This window comes from Dryobates pubescens, chromosome 20 (assembly GCF_014839835.1).
Source record: "Dryobates pubescens isolate bDryPub1 chromosome 20, bDryPub1.pri, whole genome shotgun sequence".
NCBI lineage: Eukaryota > Metazoa > Chordata > Aves > Piciformes > Picidae > Dryobates > Dryobates pubescens.
In genome coordinates, this window is record NC_071631.1 from 8,452,475 (window position 1) to 8,472,299 (window position 19,825).

At 50.7% G+C, this 19,825-nt stretch overlaps 2 protein-coding genes across 3 annotated transcripts; both read left to right on the forward strand.

Moving 5' to 3' along the window:
* The first annotated feature begins 1,269 nt into the window (after positions 1 to 1,269).
* Positions 1,270 to 4,209, forward strand: RSAD1 (radical S-adenosyl methionine domain containing 1). 2 transcript variants are annotated; one of them, XM_054170987.1, is made up of 9 exons: positions 1,270 to 1,466; positions 1,844 to 1,977; positions 2,074 to 2,278; positions 2,353 to 2,718; positions 2,815 to 2,878; positions 2,966 to 3,113; positions 3,646 to 3,700; positions 3,796 to 3,899; positions 3,978 to 4,209. In XM_054170987.1, exons 1-9 carry the CDS (start codon positions 1,302 to 1,304, stop codon positions 4,114 to 4,116), a joined length of 1,380 nt encoding a protein of 459 aa, XP_054026962.1. In that variant the 5' UTR covers positions 1,270 to 1,301; the 3' UTR covers positions 4,117 to 4,209. The 2 variants fall into 2 exon arrangements, with proteins under 2 accessions (XP_054026962.1, XP_054026963.1); XM_054170988.1 differs by having other exon boundaries at positions 1,383 to 1,466; positions 1,828 to 1,977.
* A 2,107-nt stretch (positions 4,210 to 6,316) lies between these two features.
* On the forward strand, positions 6,317 to 16,547 carry MYCBPAP (MYCBP associated protein). The gene is made up of 17 exons (XM_054170525.1): positions 6,317 to 6,641; positions 6,746 to 6,849; positions 7,344 to 7,518; positions 7,803 to 7,918; positions 8,728 to 8,878; positions 9,140 to 9,255; positions 9,904 to 10,004; positions 10,586 to 10,694; positions 11,038 to 11,227; positions 11,701 to 11,888; positions 12,443 to 12,589; positions 12,750 to 13,031; positions 13,823 to 13,944; positions 14,623 to 14,738; positions 15,198 to 15,331; positions 15,522 to 15,701; positions 16,164 to 16,547. Exons 1-17 carry the CDS (start codon positions 6,332 to 6,334, stop codon positions 16,266 to 16,268), a joined length of 2,646 nt encoding a protein of 881 aa, XP_054026500.1. The 5' UTR covers positions 6,317 to 6,331; the 3' UTR covers positions 16,269 to 16,547.
* The last annotated feature ends 3,278 nt before the right edge of the window (positions 16,548 to 19,825 follow it).

Below are 19,825 nucleotides of genomic sequence, written 5' to 3' on the forward strand. Positions count from 1 at the left end.
AGGCAGAGAGTAAGGATTTTGCAAAGCTCCTGTCCCACCAGCAGTGTGAAGGAAAGCATACTCAGGAGAGCATTTTACAGGAGTTATTTGGTACCTCCCAACTACGAAACACTACTCTGAGAAGGCAAAGAGCTGAGCTTCTCTTCCTTGCCGGCAGAAATGTCCCACCCCAGCTGGGAAGCAGATAACGTTGCTGCCAACTCTCGCCGACCTCCCTTCTGCTTCGTTCCCCAGCAGAGCTGGCAGCTGAGCCTCCACCTCCGTGCTGGGGCTTCCTCCAGTGGTTGAGAGGAAATGGTACAACAGGGAGAGAGGAGAAGCATTAACAAGGCCACAATCTTGAATCGCCCAGCTGGACTGTGGCCTCTACCCAAGGAAGCAGACTCAGTGGACAAGCCCACGGTTTGTGTCTGCTTCCTGAAAGAAAACAACCACCACATCATAGAATCATTTAGGTTGGAAAAACACTGCTGACAAACACCACGAGCACCAGTCACAGCCGGCACATGGGGATACAAGCTCACATCACCCAATGCCTGCTCGACAGAGCTCTGCTTGTGTCTCAGGCAGCTTTCCCTGACATCTCTTCTCTTCTCTGGGCCACATCCAGCCCTCACTGGACCAGACACTTCTTGAGATGTCCTGTACGCCACCCCATCCCTCCAGGATGGCACAGCCCCACTTCAAATACTCACAGGAGGGGAAGGGCCGACCCTCACGGCTGGCAGCTTGGCCTCGAGTGGGTAACAGGCTTCAGGCAGGCTCCGGGGTCTCTGCCCAACCCACTCCTGGGTTCTGCTCCTAACAGTTCTCGCTGTCAGCTCGGAAACTCCCAGCAGCCGGGAGGCTTCCGTCAGGGTGGCTGACTCCGAACTACCCACTGCTGGCCTGCGAACAGGAATCTGCAGCCACGGCCTTTGTCTTGGACATTCCTCGCTTCTCCATGGCAATAAACAGCGCAAAATTAGGAAAAAAGCATCATCTGGGACCGTCAGCGCTGGGTTTGCACAGGTCTGCACGGAAACGCCAAGGCTCCCTTCCCGCAAACGCTGCAAACCCCTCCTGCAGCCCCGGAGATGCGGCTGGTGTGGGTCAGGTGCCGGGGGGCCGAGCCTCACCGGGATCGCCTGCCTGGGTGCACACCGGTCCCGGTATCCCTCGCCGGCGTTCCCCGCACAGCCCCGCGGAAGCAAAACTCTCTCCCTTTTCCTTCCCCTCGCTACCGCCCCGTCACCGCCGGACCGGGGAGGGCGGCCGGGGTGCGGTGCCCGCCTCGGGGCGGGGCGGTGTCCGCGGAGCTCATGGCGGCGGCGCGGTGGCGGTCAGCGGCAGTAGCGGCGATCGCTGCGGCAGGGCCAGGCGGGGGCGGCCCGGGACGGGCTCTAAGGTCGGGTTCTGCCTCAGAACCCGTTCCGATGCCCCTCTCGGGACCGGTCGCCCCCGCCACAGCTGCGCTCTACGTGCACGTGAGCGGGGACCCGGGGCTGGCACAGGAGGGGCTGCACATGGGCCTCCGGGGCTGGCACAGGAGGGGGTGCACATGGGTGTCCGGGGCTGGCACGTGTGTAGGTACATGTAGGACCCCAGGGCTTGCACTGGGGATACACAGTGGGTATGCAGGCCTTGCTCATGTCATGGGGTGCACATGGGGGCAGGAGGGGCTGCCATGCACCTGTGAGAGGTGCTGAGGGGTTCCCTGAGCTGTGCACATGAAGTGTGGCGCCTGTGGGCTATGTGTTTTGTGCCCCTAAGGAAGGTGAGGGTTGCTGGGGCTCGTGTACAGGGCTGTGGCTGTTCCAAGGGTGGGGTGCCTGCCATTCCCCACAGTGCCCTGTGCCCACAGTGGCCCTACTGCCGCAAGCGCTGCTTCTACTGCAGCTTCAACAAGTACGTGGTGCCGGCGGTGGATGAGGCAGCCATGGGCGCTTGCCTGGTGCATGAGGCACGCACCCTACTCCGCCTCAGCCAGGTGCAGAGGTGGGTTCAAGTGGGGGGCAGGGGGTGAGAGTCTGCTGGAGGCCGTGCAGGGCCCTTGGGCGCCTGTCTGCAGCCTCCGCACCCTCTGCCTTACAGTGTCACTTCTGTCTTCTTCGGCGGGGGGACTCCTAGCCTGGCTAGCCCCCGCACCATTGCAGCAGTACTGGAGGGGGTCGCGGGGGCTGTCCACCTCCCTGCTGGCACCGAGATCACACTGGAGGCCAACCCCAGCTCCTCTGACACACAGCACCTCGCTGACTTCAAGGCGGCTGGTGTCAACCGTCTCTCCATCGGTGTTCAGGTGAAAGGGGCTCTTTCCCATCCTGTCTCCAGCAGCCCCCTGTGCCCCTCACTACCATCATGCTCCCTCCACAGTCACTGAATGACGCTGAGCTGAGGCTCCTGGGCCGAGAGCACACAGCAGCGGAAGCACGGAGCACCGTGGAGGTGGCACGGAGGCTCTTCCCTGGCCGAACCTCCCTTGACCTCATCTTCGGGCTGCCGGGGCAGAGCCAGGAAGCCTGGACCCGGGGACTGGAGGAAGCACTAGGTCTTTCTGATGACCACATCTCCCTGTACCAGCTGACACTGGAGCGAGGCACATTGCTGGCAGCACAGGTCTGGGGTGGTGCCCTGCCTACACCCACCCAGGACCTCCTGGCTGACATGTACCAGGCAGCCCGTGCGGTGCTGGTGGCTGCTGGCTTTCGACACTATGAGGTCTCCAATTTTGCAAGGAAGGTGGGGTGCCCCCCCATACCATGTACCACTCCCATGCTATACTTGCCCCACAGCAGGCTGAGTCCCTCCCTCTAACCTCATACAACACTCCCCCAGGGCGCCCTCAGCACCCACAACCTCTCCTATTGGCGGGCTGAGCAGTACATCGGTGTGGGGCCAGGTAGGTCAGGGTGACAGGGTGCCGGTGAGGGATATGCTGCATGTGCTCCCTGAACTCCATTTTTATCTTCTCTGTGCACCACTGCAGGGGCACATGGGCGGTTTGTGCCGCAGGGTGAAGGCAGCTGCTGCCGGGAGGCTCGTGTTCAGACGTTGGAGCCTGATGCCTGGATGCAGGAGGTGCAGAGCCGGGGGCATGGCACCAGGAGGCGGGTGGTGCTGAGTCCACTGGAGCAGTGAGTATGGGGTTCCCCTTCCATGCCTGCCCCCTGGTATGCTACCGTGCAGCTCTCCACGTGTTCAGTTTTGGGCCCCTCTCTACAAAGAAGGGTGTGGTTGGTTCAGAGAAGGGCAACGAAGTTGGTGAAGGATGCAAACACAGCTCTTGGAAGGAGTGGTTGGGGGAGCTGGGGTTGTTTAGCCTGGAGAAAAGAAGACTGAGGGGTGACCTCATTGCTCTCTACAACTCCCTGTAAGGAAGCTGGAGTGAGATGAAGGTCAGTCTCCTCCCAAGTATGATAGGAGAAGAGGAACCATCCTCAAGTTGAGTCCTGGGAGGTTTACATTGGATATCAGAAAAAAATTCTCCAAAATGGTTGTAAAGGCCTTAAACAGGCTGCCCAGGGAAATGGTGGAGTCTCCATTTCTGTATGGATTTAAAAGGTGTAGATGTGGTGCTGAGGGCCATGGTTCAGTGGTCAGCTTGGCAGTGCTGAGTTAACTGTTGGACTCGATCTTAAAGGTTCATAATTATTCTATGTGCTATAGGCTGGAGGAGGTGCTTGTGCTGGGACTGCGCACGGACGAGGGCATCACACATGCGGTGAGGAGCCCACCCTGTGGTGTGGGGGAACCTGGCTTTAACCTGCAGCTAACAACCTGGCAATTAACAACACTCTTTGTGCTCTGGGTGCACAGCGCTGGCAGCACGTCTCTCCCCACCTCAGCCTGGAGGCTGTGTTTGGGGCACCGGGGGAAGCAAAGGCACTGCAGCAGCAGGGCTGGCTGGTCCTGGACAGCAAGTGAGCCCTGTTTGTGCCATGGTGGTGGGGGGCTGGATCCCTTCTAGAGCCAGGGCTCAACTGATGTTTCTTCCACAGTGGTCTGCGTTGCACATGGGAGGGCCTGGCCGTGCTGGATTCCCTCCTGCCCGACCTGCTGTGCCAGCTGCAGCGCTGCTGGGCCCCGCCGGCCACCCCTGTGCACCACACATCAGGAACTGTGGCAGCGGGGCCCTGAGGAGGAGCCCAATGGGGGCTGGTGGTGATGCTGCAGGGTGCAGCAGGCTTGGGTGGGTTGGGGAGTTGTGAACAGCAGCAGTGGAGAATAAAGTCGTAGAATCATAGAATGGTTTGTTTTGGAAGGGGCATTTAAAGGTCATCTGTCCAGTCCTCCGGCAGTGAGCAGGGGTACCATCACCTAGAGCAGGATGCTCCCAGCCCCAACCAACCTGCCCCAGAATGTTTCCCCGGGTGGGACATCTTCCTCTCTGGGCAACCTGAGCCAGTGTCTCAGCACCCTCCGTGTGAAAAATGTCTTCCTTAGATCCAAGTTTCCCTTATTTAAATCCACCACCCCTTGTCCTGTCACAGCAGGCCCTGCTAAAACTCCATCTCCAGCTTTCTTGTTGGCCCCTTTGAGCACCGATAGGCTGCAGTAATGTCTCCCGAGCGCCTTGTCTTTTCTGAACAACCTCGACCTTCCTCAACCTCGCCTCACAGCAGAGCGCTTTAGCCCTCAGCCTTGCTGTGGCCTCCTCTGGCTCGGCTCTGCTGTGCTGAGGGCACTGCAGGTGGGGTCTCAGCAGGGCGGAGCAGAGGGGCAGAATCCCCTCCCGGCCCCTGCTGACTGAATACTGAAAACACGGGGGCTGGGCGCTGGCTGTGAGGGGCGCTCTAGGCCCTGCTAGGCGGCTGCTGCGGGCCCGCGACTGCCGAGTCGGCCTCCGCCTCCGCCTCCGCCTCCGCCTCCGCCTCCGCCTCCGCCTCCGCCTCCGCCTCCGCCTCCGCCTCCGCCTCGCCCTCCGGGAGCAGCGGCGCGGGCCGGGTTTCCGGTGGTGCGCGGGCGCCGTTGCCATAGCACTCGGGCGGGGAGCGGGCCGGCAGGATGAGGCGGCGCGGCTGGGGCATGGCTCGGCCCAGCACCCCCACGGGTACGGCCTAAGGGCGGTGCAGCAGCCGGGGTACAGCATCCTCCCGGGTACGGCCCAGCGGTGGCTTCTGGCCGGTCCCCGGGCCAGATCTGTGCCCGCGGCACGGCCAGGGCCTTGTTCAGGTGGCTTTGGGATGCCTGCTGCGCTCCGTGAACGGTCCCCTCCTCACGCGGAGACACCTCTCGACCACCCCCCGCAACCCTTTTGTTAATTTTTGTTTTACCCTCCACGCACGCCGAGGAGCAATTCCTGGCTGGAAGGACTTGCAGGTTAAGGGGAGAAACAAACCCCAGGGGCTACTGCCTCAGCTGCGGTCTGTGGCGGCAGCACTGCTGTGCTCGGCTCTGTAAGGGTTTTTGCTATTTTAGAGCTATTTTGCTGTTTAGGAGCTTCTGAAAAGGGACTGGTTTCCCGAGTTGTGCTTGGTGAGGGTGGTGGAGCTGTGCAGGGAAGCTGTGTGCTTGCTCTTGCAGCTGGACTATTAGACTTCCCAGGAATTAGCTCTACCTTCGGGAAGCACAGACTGTATCTCATCGGTTGTCTCTCGGGTGGAATAAAGTGTGAGACAGCTGAATCGTGGTGAGTCACTTTGGTGCTTAGAGCTCCGCAGAGTTTGTTTTTTCCAGTTAGATGGTGAGTTTAACTGATGATGTGCAGCCTGGGAAAAAAACACCTCAAAACAGTTTAGCTGGGAGCTAATAGCCAGGCTGAAAGAGGAAGATGGGGTTCCCTTAGGAGGCTGAGGAGGAGGTCTCTTTGTCTGTTTTTCAGACAAGGAGAAAAAGACACATGAACTGTCCTCCTCAACAACTGCAGAACAGCCTGAGCCCATTTCAGGTCTGCTACAAGGAGATGACATCCAGGCACTTGCAATTAAGGTGGAGGACCTGGAAAAAGTAAGAAACAGCTACCTTACCCAACATTCACATTGTGTGTTTAACAGAGGGTGCTCTGCATTTACTTAAACCAAAACCTCTTGAAGTTCTTATTCCATTTTGCCTGTCCTGCTGTTCACGACTTGCCAGATCACCAAGCTATAATAAGAAATTATTGATCCTTACACAATCTTTCCAAATGGAAGGGTAAGATAACTGCTCTTTCAACGCTGCATTTCCAACTTTCTAGCCTAGTGAAGTGCGTAAGTTACTTAGTAACTGGCATGATGTCCCTTCCAAAACTCCAGTCACGCTGACTGGAAGCATTTGACACCAAGTGACACAGCGAGAAACTTAGTGGAAATTGAGGTAAAGCTCTTCCCTGCACCAGTCGTAAAGCAGAGTGCAGAAGAGTAAGACAGTAACTATGGTGGTATCTCTGTGGCTGTGTAATGTGCCTCTTCGGGGAGGAACAGCCTGCCCCGATAGGAGCTCTCGGTGTATACTGGAAGGATCAAAAGGAATGAAGGTTAGTCATTGTGTACCTAATTGCATTGTGACTGTTTATTTTCTGAAGCTCCACGCTCCGCACCTTCCCCATGATGCTGGGAGAATTCCAGTTAGAAGGAAGTGCCTCGTTCGAAAATGTCAACCTAAAGAGACAAGGAGGGTGGCGCAGGTCCTTGTGGCATGTCCTGCTTTCCCAAGGGAACCCAGAGAGCCACTGACTTTTTCTGGTAGAGTTAAACTTCACATCTTGCCTTTGGGTTTTGCTTTTGCTAAGGCTATCTTTAGTAACCTGGCTCTGGGGTAGCTGAGGGGTTTTTTGTGTGTGCTGTAGGACGAGGACTGTTGGGTGATGGCTGTGAAGAGATTCTGCCCCATCACATTTTGGGAAGTATTCAGCAGTTCAAGAGGGAAGCCTTGGCCAGAGGAAATACTCAGGTTGGTTTGTAGAGTTATAAAAATGCTGCCATGCAGCACTTCTCTAGAGGTGGAGTGCAGTGCCTACAGGATCTTCCGATATTTTTTAGCACCTATCAGGAAGAGGCCAGGCGTGAGGTGTGGTTTTCCCAGCCTCGTCATACCCTTGTCTGTGGGGAGGGTTTGCCTTAGAGAAACTGCACCAGCAGGTTTTGGAGTCCTGTGTGCAGGACGAGGTCATGGAGGGGAGAATCACAGAGGCTTCCTCTTCCATAGCTGCTTCTGCTGATGGCATCAGGTTTGCAAGGGAAGAGCTGGTGTTGCAGCAGTGTCGTGTGTCGAGTCCAATCACTCAGATAAATTTTTCCATTGTTTCTGAGTGTGTTCCTAGTGCCCTGTTTTTGTTGCACTCAGAGTGATAAGATAAAGGTACTGTCAATCTGAAGAATTGTTCTTCCTTCTCCCATTCTTATTGTGTATAAAGAGGTTACTTTTAATGTTGCCTTTCTCATCAGACAGCAGATTTTGTTGAGGCTTCTCGTCCAGATGGTACTGTAGTAGCTTTAAAAGAGGAACATGAAGGAGAGAAGAATGAAAAGGTTCATCAGATCCCACTAGCAGAACACAAAGCACTCCAGAACTGGCACCATAATATGGCAATCAGGAGAACACTGGGTAAACACCTAGGAGGTGAGAGAAATAGAAGCCTCATTCTGTGCAATTCACTGTGAGGATCACAGCGGCCAGACGGGTTTAATCCTGTTACCGCTGCAGTCTGTTTCCAGGTTCTTGGAGCACCTCACACTGCTGGTGCTTGTGGCTGTGGATGCTGTGGGGAAACGAGCTGGTGGTTGTGGCTGGGAGGACACTGGATTTGGTGGGGAGCAGAGTAAGGGTGTTACATGTAAACGACAGCAGTGGTAAAGGGTGTGCCCAGCAGCAGTGCAGCACCAGTGATTTGACTTTCTTTATAGAAATTCTTCAGAGGCCAGAGAATGAGTTGCTGATGAGCGACTCTGAGGATTACAGACAAACCCAGGAAGAACGTGACCACGTTGACCGCCGTCTCCCCGCCCAGCTTCCTGGAAAGGTGAGAGCCCCAAGTCCCGGGCATCATGACTGCTCTGTTCTTGTGAAAGAGCTAGAGACTGTTGATGGGAGTGGTGACTCTGAAAGCCTGTCATTAGATCTTTATCAGAGCCACTCTAAGTGCTCTAGTGTGCAAAGCAGAGCATTCAGTGACCTTAAGAATCAAGAACCATGCTGTCCATGCTAGCAGTAGGAAAGCAGAGGTGTGCATTGGCAAACTGTATGGAGGCAAGTGCTATATCTTGAGTAGCACCAAAGACTGCCATGCACTGGGAAGTGGCATGGGGACATGCCAAAACTGTTCCAGGGACAGAAAGGTGTGATACCTTCAGACTTGAATTGTAGTGATTTCCATTGAGAAAGGGATGTGAGTAAGTGGGAAGGATTATGGGAGTATTCTGGGTTAAAAGATTTCTTTCTTTCTTTCTTTCTTTCTTTTTTTTTTTTTTTTTTACATTTGTGGCACTATCAAAGAATTTGTATTTGTGTGAGGCATTGTTTTAGTATCACTGGACATTCGTGCAGCACTGGATGCATTCCTGTGTGATCTGGTATAGGTGATCCTGCTCTGCAGGGGGGTTGGACTGGATATCTTTTGAGATCCCTTCCAGCCTAACATTCTGTGATTCTTTTGTCTTTGACAGCAGGCTGATAGAAATTTCATCTTGCTCTGCAGAAAGTGGTCATTTGTAGACTTCCAAAATACCCATACGAGCAGGGTTAGTTTTTTTCTAGTTTTAGAGCCTGTGAGAATAGCAGGCAGCCAAGCGGCTCTGAAAGCGTCAGCAGGAGCCTTGTCTTCCGCCCCAGGGCTTCCGAAGCGGCAGCGCCTTCTGGAGGCAGCCGGAGCGCATCGGGGACGAGCTGACGGGCCTGACCGTGGCGCTGCCTCGGAGCCTGCGCGGCTGCGCACGGCCCCTCGCTGGCCTGCAGCCGCACCGCGCTGTCGAGGTGGACGCGGGTAAGAGAAAGTGGCAGAAAGCCGCATCCACAGAAATGGGGTACAAGTGTAGAGGGAGCAACAGAAGGGCGCGGTGGCTCCTGTGAGCATGGAGGCTCGCATTATACTTGTCCCTTATGACAGCTGCAGCACAGCTACTTCCCAGTCATCTGTTGGGTCATCTCCTCTTTAAAACCCCATGAGACCAAAGTTTGGCAGAGAGTGAAATTAACAGGCATGTGAGTACATGGACAGTGAGCTCTTGCATGGGTATTTCCATAGGTCTGAAGCCTCCAAAAAGGATCCCTCTCCATCTAACCCAGGATAAGAGTCTTTACCTGAACCATCAACAACAGGAGGGAAAGTCTGTCCTAGAGGAGCTGGATTTTTGTCAGCTGGTAAGACCAGAGCAGTGAGGACACTCTTTGCATCTCTCTTCTTGTCAGGTGCTGCAGAGGAACAGAAAATCGCCAAGAAAAAGGCATTAGGAATCCAAAACGTAGCCCCACAGTACTTATCTTGGAAGTTCCCACATTTCCAAAGGGCCACATCCATCAAAGAATTGTCTTGCCTCCCTCAGTGTGGTCTAGGGGCCTCAGTTTAGACCCTGAACCAGCAGCATGCAGCTGCCAAGGCCTAGGCAATAAAAAAAACACCAAATACTGGTGCAGGACTTGGATTTAGTGCCTCAGGACAGAGGGAAGACACCTCTACCCATGTGGGAGACAGGCATCTGAAATAGTCACTGACTGAACTAACTCTACCTTTTTCTTTCTGAGACTTGGCTCTGGGGATGAGAAGCATGTGTGAAAGAGGCTTTTCCCATCCATGCAGTTTTTGTCATGGGGAATGCAGTCATTTAGGTTTCTTGGGAGGCCCAGAATCAGTGTCTTCCTCTTGCCTTTTAAACATTGGATACCTCTAGAAAGCATCATAGGAGCAGGATACCTGAACGTTACTGATTCAGTTGCTCTATTTCTCTAGTATTTTACCTTTCTTTCTACATAAAAAGAGAAATTGAATTGATAAATTTTCTATGTGTCCAGGATCTGGATGGGCTGGACGTGATCAGTAAAGGGCAGCCTTTCACATCTGGCTCAGCAAAGCCTTCTCCAGGTTCTGCCACTTCTGAGGAGTCTGAGATCCTGTAAGTTTTACTTTGTGGCAGAAATAAAGACTTTTGGGCACATGTCACCCATCTGTAAGGGTATCCTTAGCTGTTCTTGTCTGGAATGGAGAGGAGCCTCCACTGGGGGACAACAAAAGGCATATTGGAGTGACATTGTAACCACCAGATTTAGGAATCAAGCAGTTCCTTCATGCCTAAGGAGCAGGAATCAAAAGGTTTTTTCCTGAGGGTGGTCTTTTGTGTCACTCCAGAGCTTGCATTAGGCAGGGTGGGGATAATTGCCTCCATCTGGTTTAATTTTTTTAGCTTTTCCTGATTGATTTGCCTTTTTCCTCTGTCCTGTCCCTCTGTAATGGGCACAACTCGAGGGCCCCCTGAGGCAGGTATCATTTGTTAATATTTTGGCTGTCCTGTTCTCCTGGATGGTGACAAGTAGCTAGCTGGAGTTTACCACATCTGCAGGGTCTCTCCCTAAGGAGATACCAATGTCAAAAGTACTAGTTGGGATTATTTCTTGTAGGGTCCTGTAAACCACCCCTGGTTCCCTCCTCTCTGAAAGTGGACTCCCCCAAAACATTGGTTCCTGTTTTCTTATGCAGTGACTCCTTAAATGATTCCCCCACTGTGGTTCCAGAAGCAGTACTGGGTCCATCTTTAGATTTCTGTGGCCAGCCTGCTCGTTGGATCAACTGTGTCACTTCTTGCAAGGTAATTTTGTGCTTCTTACTGCTTAGTAAAGCTCAGTCTGCTTGATTTTCCAAGTCATAGCTGTACAATGAGTGTCACTCTCAGGCCAGAAGAGGGGGGATTTATTCTGAGCAAGATGGAGTATTGCTGTGTTTGCTCCAAAACGATCCAGAAAGAGAAGGGCTTGCCTTCTTGGTGCAAGGCTCGGATTTCCAGGTGCTCTCTGTATGATGACCACTTCATTGGACTTGCCTTACAAGTTCTACCAAGGCTCAACTCCTTATTTGTGATAATGACTTTCAGACAAGATAAATCCTGCCAGATAGAGTAGAAATTATCTTTGTCTTTTTCTTCTTCCTTGTAGGATGAAGTTGGCATTGCTGCCCGGCTCACCTTTGAGGCTTTGGCTGGTGAGAAGGCTGAAAGCTCTATGATGGTGAGCAATGATGGCACAACTGCCATATGGTATAACTGGGTGAGGCTTCCCCAGCAGATTCCTTCCAGAGAAACCAAGGGGAAGAAGATGCAGTGTTTCTACTTTGATACCAGACCAGGTATGGGAGCTGCTGATCTGAGATCTTTGTCCCCAGACCAGAGAATATGTCTTCAGGAATTGCCTGAGACACAGAGCCTGACTAAGGGCAGGGCACACCTGTGTGATTCTCCTGCACATCAGAGCTGACTCACACCCAGAGAGGTTTGTGAGGCAGATCTGTTTAATGGGACTTAAAGGGAAGGAGACTCCTTTATAAATGGGTGGAATATTGAGAAGTGAATAATTTTTTGGTGGCAAACTGGGCATAACCTGCCAGAGAGAGTACTGAGCTTGCTGTCAAAGGAGTGTGCAGTTTAGTAACATGGTGACTGGGAGCAAATTGGAAGGAGAAAAATAGCTGGATGTGATAACCAGATAGGCTGTGGGGAAAGAGTCTCATACAAAGGTAAAGACATTCAGGGTGGGGTTGGAAAAGGGTCAAATGAACCAAGTGCCATCCTGGAGACTGATGCAGTTTCTCTCTTGTTTCAGGTGTGATTTTGCCTGGAGAAAAAAAGAAGTTTTCTTTTCTTTTCAAGTCAGAAAGAGCAGGCATTTTCAGTGAGTCCTGGGGATTTAGGACACATCCTCTATTACTAGGAGGAGCTCTGCTGCAGGTGACCCTTTGGGGAATTGCTGTGTGTGAAGATAAATTGGCCGACCTCAGAGAGAAACTGGAGGTAACCAAGCACATAACTGGGTAACTGTGAGCTTTGAACTTACTGCATCAGTAAGAAAGGGACAGGGTGGGAGTGGAGGATAAGGTGCTTTTATTGCTGTGCAGTTAGGGCTGAGAGGTGATTACATATTTGCAGAACATCTGTACATACCTGAGGAAGTTTGCTAAATAGAAGGGAAGAACCCAGCAGTCCATTGTAGTGTTGTTAGTAAAGACACAAATGCATCTCCTTAAACTGTTCACACTGGACCTTTTAAGAATGAATTTTCTGTTGGGAATGAATGTCATTAATTGCTCAGTGGGGATGGGGCTGTGCATCATGCACTGTGGTAACGGTTAAGGTATAAACTGCCGATGCCACTACACTTTCACAAGTGCAAGCTGGGCCGGGGATTTGTGAGCTGCTGTAAGCGTGGCTGTGCTTAGTGAGTTTGCACTTACTCTTGTAACCCTCTACAATGTAGCCATGTGGTTACTGGCCTGGGTGTGAACTTGTTCCTGTGTCCATGCATGGAACAGGGACTCACACATGTTGTTCTGGTTGTGGTGTCTCAGAATGACCTGGCTGCTCAAGCAGTTGCTGCTATGGTAGAAGAGAGTCTGAAGGAAATTCTTGCCCAGATTCGGACCCCTGAGCGCACCCCATCTCCTGTAGGGGCCTGTGCAACAGAAGAAGAGTTGTTCCACCAGAAGAACCCCATGGTAATGTTTGCTATTTGATGGGCCACTAAATGAAATATCTGGCAGGGAAGACCCATGGGTCTGGTGCATTGCTGTGTTTCTGGAGGCTGCCTCTGACACTGAGGTCTGCAGAGGAAAGGCTCAGCTCATGCCACTATTTACCTTTTTCTCTTTATCACAGTTGCATTATCAGCATCGAGTGGTAAAGCAGCTGCATGAGCTGTGGAGACAGCACATGACTTTTCCTCCAGCCTTTGAGGAGAAAGTGTCCTTGGACCAGAAGAGGACGGTGGAGGGCATGCAGCACCAGGAGACTGCTTCAGAGGTTCTCTCTGCACAGAGCAGCACCACGAAGGTCCCATGCTGGAAGAATGAGGAGGCTCCAAGTCAAATGATGAACACAGAGGAGGAAGAACCAGGCCTTGCAGAGTGGAACCTCTCTTTGGAGGACTTCAAGCAGTTGGTCAGTCCTGTTCCCAATAGTGCTATGAGAAGCTGAAGTTTTCATTTCCCTACAAGTACCCTGGCCTTCCCCAGTGTGAGTGCACCCAAAGGTCTGCTTCCAGCATGCTGTAAGTTATAATGTGTCACAGGAAAGCACTTCAGCTGCCTGACCACACCCTCAGCACTCTTGTAAAGAGATTCATAAGAGAGATGTTGAGGGCTATTGTGTGAAGAAGAAAAGAAAACCACACAATGTAATAGACATTTTAAGAGCCTTCCCTCATTAGCTGTCTCTCCTTCAAGAACTGATTGCAGGGGGTCAGGCTAATGCCAACAGTCTTCTGTGGCTTCCCCAAGGCTCCTCTCCTTGGAGAGTCCTTCCTATTCTTCAGAGCACTAAGGGGGCACTCATGAGGGGCTGGAGATAAGAGCACAGACTTCCCTAAATAAAAGCAAGAGTGGTTTGAATTTTGTCAATTTTTTTTCTGTACTGCCCTCTTAGAAACCTCTCTGCTGCTTTTATAAGTCATCTTTACTGTGAAGCTTTCTAACTCACCAGGATCCCTCCTGTTCTGTAGTGGCATTGCAAAGGGGCTTGCTGTGAATCTAACTGGAGGGTCTGGGACTCCCCAGATCTTGGGCCAAATCCCATCTGCATATACGAGGCCACATCTGGGCACAACCTGGTTTCAGACAGGTGTCCAGGAAGAGATCTGTGGTGCTCTCCATTGAGCTCAGGGTCCATGGATTGGGAATGGAGACTGAGAAGATGCAGTTGCTCCACAGACCCTGTGTTTTCTCTTACATCAGGCTATAAAGTCAATCTCCAAGGATGAGCAGCAAGAAGGAGCACTGTCCCAGCTCAGTGAGGCAGCACTGGAGCTGTGTATTGAGCAGAGACCAACTCAGACAGACCTTTTGTACCAAACCTGGTGTGTTACTTTTGCAAGATAAAGTTTGTAGATGTCTTGTGTGATCAACAGCCTTAGCAAGCTCTGTTGCAAGTGTGTGATTCAGTGTGGATAGTTGTGTGAGATCAGGAATTATATTTTATGCTCCCTTTTTTTATAGATAAATTGTAGCAGTTGCTTAGGACTTAAATACTTTTGTTGTTGTTTTCTGGAGACATTTAGAATGTTACATTCATGTAATTTTGGGCAGTAAACAAGATTACTTCTAGCAAGATTGTTCTAGGCTGTGTTTATGAAACCTTTGGGTAATTTTTCTGTACCCTTTTACTCAGATAAGTGTGTCCTCTGTCATACAGTCTCTGTTCACTCAAGCTTTCAGACTGTAAACGTGCCAACAGCTTCTAGTTGCTTCCAAATGAGAGAAGTGCAGGTTCCCCTTGGTAAACACAGAGCAGGTCGATGCTGATTTACCAGCATGTCATGTTTCACAGTTAACATTTTTGGGTCAATATGAGCTCATTGGTTTGCAAACCATTGAGACCTCAAAGGGCTCAAAACATGAGAAAAGTAATTTAGCATCCCCCTGCACGGATTTTTAGATGGTGGGTGCTACTTTATTGGTTTAGCTGTAGGGCACAGGGTAAAACAAGGTGGCAGTTACTGTACTTGGCTCCCTTCTGATTCTGATACTTTTCTCAGTCTCCAGCTGTGGCGTGAAGCAGTTGATGGTCTGGTGGATCACTCTCTGAAGCTGAGATCCCTGCTTGGCTTGCCTGAGAAGGACACCTATGTAGATGTTGTTCCAGAGGAAACAGGTGAATCGTAGTTCTAGCACAGCAGCTGGTTTCTGTGGACTGTCGGAAATGCACCTGAATTTCCACTGAAATGGTGCTTTCAGCAGTTCCCCCTCAAAGCTTTTAAAAGAAAATGCATCAGAAAAAAATGCAGATTATGTGATGCTAACTGTGATCTGTGGTTTGGTGTAACAAAAACCCCACCACACAAATAAGCCTTTTAATTTAGCTAGCTTTAATTTAGCCATGCTTTTCACACAAACTAACCCACTGTTAGCTGGCTGACAGCGCTTGTTCTGATACTCTCCTGAGACCTGTTCATTCCTTATTTAAAGAAAGTGTTCTTCAGGGTATTGTTTTTCAGTCCAGTAGAGCTCAAATTAATAAAAACAGGAAAGCATGTTGCAAAAGTGATACACTTCCACTGTGAGAGTGTAGTAGGCTTGTCTTTCTGGGTAACTGAAATTCTTTCTTTTGTAGTGGAAGTAAAGCATCCTATAAAAGGAGGCAAGGAAGAGAGAGTAAGCACTAGAAAAGAAGTGAGAAGGTCATTTGGTGGTAAGGATAAAGAAGGCAGAAAAAGATCAATGAAGACAGTAGGGAAAGAGAAAGAGGTATGTGTTGGGATGCCCATTGAAACCTAAATGCCCAAGACCCTGTGGTCTATTGTGAGGATGCGACTCCTGAGCTTGAGCTGATTTCTTGGCAAGTGAAAGAGGCTGCTGCTTCTACAAGGTGCATCTTGGTAACAACCTGAAAGATGTTCTGACCTTGGTCACTTTTTTTCCACATGTCCCTAAACAGGAATGTCCAAGCAGCAAAAAATTAAATGAAGACAGAAAGCTGAAATCTTCCACTTCATTGCAGGAGGTGAAAGAGGGAGCAGAGCCCATGGAGGCTGCTGCTACAGGTAGAGCAGAACCTCCTCGGGAGCAGGTGGACGCTGTTTTGTTTGGAACATACCAGGAAAAGCTTTACATTGAAGTGAGTTTGACCAGAGCTGGTCCTTTGTGTCTTGTTTCTATTCTTTGCTTGTAACTTAACACTGAAGCTTAGATGGAGACGTAAGCCTTTTGTTGGAAAGCTGACAAGCCTAGGCCTGTACTTCTGTAGTGAGGGAAGGCTTCATTGCAGCCTGGCTTCTGAGAACACAAATGCAGCCATTGCATAGCCACCTGTGGGACTGCTGTCTGGGATGTCTTCAGTATGCTCGTGGGCTCCCGAGGCAGCAGCAGAATTAATTGTACCTCAGCAAATGTTAAACACACTTCAGAGCTGGAGAAGCTATTACTAGAGCTAAACACAGTTAGCAGGCAGCAACATTGATGTGGTTGTGTATGTGCCCATGCATTCATGTCTGTGAGAAACCACCTCACTGCCAGTGTCCTCATGAGCGTGTCTGCATGTCCTGGCACTGGGACTATCTTCTCTTAATTGCTGCTGCAGGTCTACGGGCTGCTGGATTCAGCGGTGAGCAAGATGGTGTCTGTATTTGAGGAACTAAAGGAAAAAGGTGCTCTGAAGTGGGAGAGTGAAGCCACTTCTAACTAGGAGTAGACTTACTTTGAAAAAATAAATAACTTTTTACACAGACCAAGTGGAGATTCTTTTTTTGAAGCAGTGAGCTGATTACAATAAATGAGTGGCTTCTCTTCTGACACACCGATGTGAGACTATTGCTAGATCATCTGTTACTGCTACAGATGATTGCTTGCCAAGAGACAAGGCAAGAAATACCACAGCCTCAGAATTCATTAAAGCAGAGAATACTGTCATTTCTGCTGGGGAAGAAGAATTTAAAAGCACTGGCCAGCATGAGACACATCCTGCTCTTTGTTTTTCAAGCTTGCTTGGCTAGCAGGTGAAAGAGCAGAGCATGTCCTGGTACTCATGAGCCCAAGTATGAGGGCAGTAACTTAAAACATTTACCACGTTCTTGACTGCTTGTCCAGTTTCCTCTCAGAACTTGCTGACAGCTGGCTTCTCTGTCACATTCAGGATGCCAAGGGGTGTGCCAACCTGCCTAATTCTGCAGTCATGAGTTTACTTCCTGTGCTGATCTTGCCAGCTCAAGGTACCCATGGTCCAGTTTGAGCCAACTCTTACTTGCTTCCTCCCAAGACTAATCAGTCTTGAATTAAAATAAGTGAAATTCATGTCATAACTTTTGTGAGCATGGTAGCATCTTGAGCTGGAGCTACCCTCCCATCTTCTCAGCCTGCAAGGGCATGTGGGCTCTCTACCACTCTGCCTTGGTTTCCTTGTGCATCACAGAGGAATGGAGGTTTTCTGGTGGCATCTGGGTCTGAATGTCACACGCTCCACTGCTGGGCTTGGCTCAGAGCAGGTTTCTGAGGCAGAGTGAGCTGGGTGCAGGGTCTCTCTTGACCTGGTATCAAGAGAGATGTGGCACATGTCAGTAAAGTGCCATTTCCTGCTGGAGCAGCTGGTAAGCATTCCCTGGAGAGGCTTTGACTCTCTGAAAAATGACTTCAGTGTAGATTATTAATTGAGGTTTGTGGTACCTTTGGGGTTCTTAGGCAGCAGCTGCCTGTCCATGCTGAGAGCTCTGCACAGCGCTGCACAGTTCACACCAGGCATGTGTGCCTCGGGCATCTGCTCTCTTACACTGGCAGCCACACTGACACACGTCTTGGAGAGGCACCTAGTGTGAAATAACTGTTCCTTCTGCACAACTGTTTTCTCACTTTAACTCCTGTGCTGTCTCTGGGGAGAGGATATGTTCTTCTCCTTGGCTCCTGGCAGTACCACAGCAAAGTGCAGCTTTCTTTTTTTTCATGCTGACCAGGTGAGGCCTCTCATGTTTCAAGATGCTTTTTCTTAGCAGGGTGCAGGGAAGCACTTTGGCTTCTGTGGAAGCCAGGAGCCTCTTCTGCCCTAGTGGGCACAAACCCACAAAGAGAATGTATCTGCTCAGCATTCCTGTAGTGAGAATTTCAGCAACATTTTGAGAATTAGAAAGAAAAGAGCCTGAAGTTGGGGTGTGTCTCACAGGCTCTGACAATAGCTCCTGCCTCCCTAGAGATGATTATCAGCTTGTGAATATGCCCAACTGAAACAACTTGAGCCATCTGTTTCTAGACAAGAGGGAGTCTGCACATTTTAGAGGCAATGTGATTGTCTCCATGGCTGGAATGCTTTTATTTGGTAGCTTTACCTTATAAGATGGCAAAGCCCAATCACAAGGTCCATGCCTATAGAATTCAGGCCCCATGTGTACCTCTACTCACAGGAAAGCTTGTTAGAGCAAAACCCAGTAGATGGGGGTTTGACATCATTCATGTACCATGGAAGAATGTCCTATGCTTGTGTTTCCTTTCCTTCCAAGGGAAGAGCCTGATGGCCCCAGAACAGGCATAAGAACATCTGCAAAGGAGAAGAAACTTTGAACCTGTGCATATTCTTAATTTTTTGTCATAAATATTGCTAATGCCTCTTATGGCCTCAAACAAGAGAGTCCTCGAAGGACAAGGTGCAAGCAGCATACAGGAAGGGATGTGCTGGACCAACAAGGTGCAGTACTTTGTTGCTGTCTGACTGCTGCAGCATCCTTGCAGCCAACTGAGTCTGGTTTTGGTTGTTTGGTTTTCTTGTTGGGTTGGGTTTTGGTTTTGTTTGTTTTTCCTTCTCCTTTTGCAATGATTGGGGAAGTTACATGAGTGGTACTGCAGTGGAAGTAGAGCTGGCTTTCACAGGATGCCTTTACAAACATAGGCCTCTTGTTTACAGGCCTGGTGTGAGATGTGCACTCTGTGATTTGTGCAGAGATCCTCAGGGCTAGTCAGCCCCATGCTCTGTAGAGTGCCTGGATGCTCCAGTCTCTACAGTGGCAAGTCAGGGAGAGTGTTCTTTCTCCTCCCCCAGATGCGGGTGTTATTTGTAGTAATGTTAATAATTTGTGTTGTGTTTGCTAAATAACTGAGGTGAGCGACCTCCCTGGCCTTGGGAGCTGCATACCAAACCCATCACGTGGGTTGTGTCTGAAGACACCCTAACTATTAGGGAGGCCAGGAAGGGAGATTCCAGCAGAAGGTGGCAGCACATTTCCAGAGGTATCTCACTGAAAAAGGAGGTCGGGGTGAGCGGCTAGCTCCTGCCAGGGCCAAGGAAAATGAGCCTTGCTAGGTCCCTCTTCCTGTGGAGGGGCTGTGGGACACCATAGCAAAGCCAAGCCCATGTTTGTACAGCTCTGCTGTGGCTTGTAGGGTGTTGTACCCATGGAGACATTCACTTTGCTTATTAAAAAACGGTGCCTGAAAAATGGCAAGCTGTCTGACACAAGTGAACTAGGAACAGAAGAGGAAGGCCTGGACCTTAGGCCTTTTCAGCATCCAACCTGGGATGTTCTCTAGCTTGACCTGGAGGAGGGTTTGGATGCTGGATGTGCTCTGTCAGGCTGCAGATGGCGGTGGAACTAGATGCACATACAGCTTGTAGGGCCAGAGCCTGGTGGAAAAATCAGGCTGAGATCTGCACAGGCCCTAGAAGTGTGCCGCCCTCCTGCTGCCGTCAGGGGAAGGGAGGACCTTTGGACCTTCAGCACCAGGGCATGGGGCGAGATGAATTACAGCGCTGTGCTTTGTGTGGCCAGAGCATAGGCAGGAAGGCACAACCCCCCTCCAGCATGTCTCAGCACACAGGAGATGCTTTCCATTATGGAAAATGTCAGTGATATTAAAAAGATTATATATATCCATAATGCTTGAAGGCCTGTCAGTGATTAAAATGGAAGGCAGAGGCTGGGTGAGAGGGGGTGGCTCTGAAAGGATCGAGAGACATGACTTACTTTGTCATGCCATCTGATGCCTCCCTCTCTCCCCCCAGCCAGGCTCCAGGAGCTGTTCAGAACAGGGGAAGAATCCATTCCAAATTCATAACCTGGCAAAAAAATACAATAAAAAAAGAAGAACCTAACAAACCCAAATTGCAGCGGTAGGTTTGGGTACCAGAGAGGGAGCTGCACTGTGAGGAGGGTCGGCATCCCTCGGAGCCGCTGCCGAGCCTGGGGCCTATGACATGTCTGAAATTAATGGGGGAGGAGGAGGAAAAAAATAAATAACTGAAGCAAAGCAAGCAGCAGCGAGCCG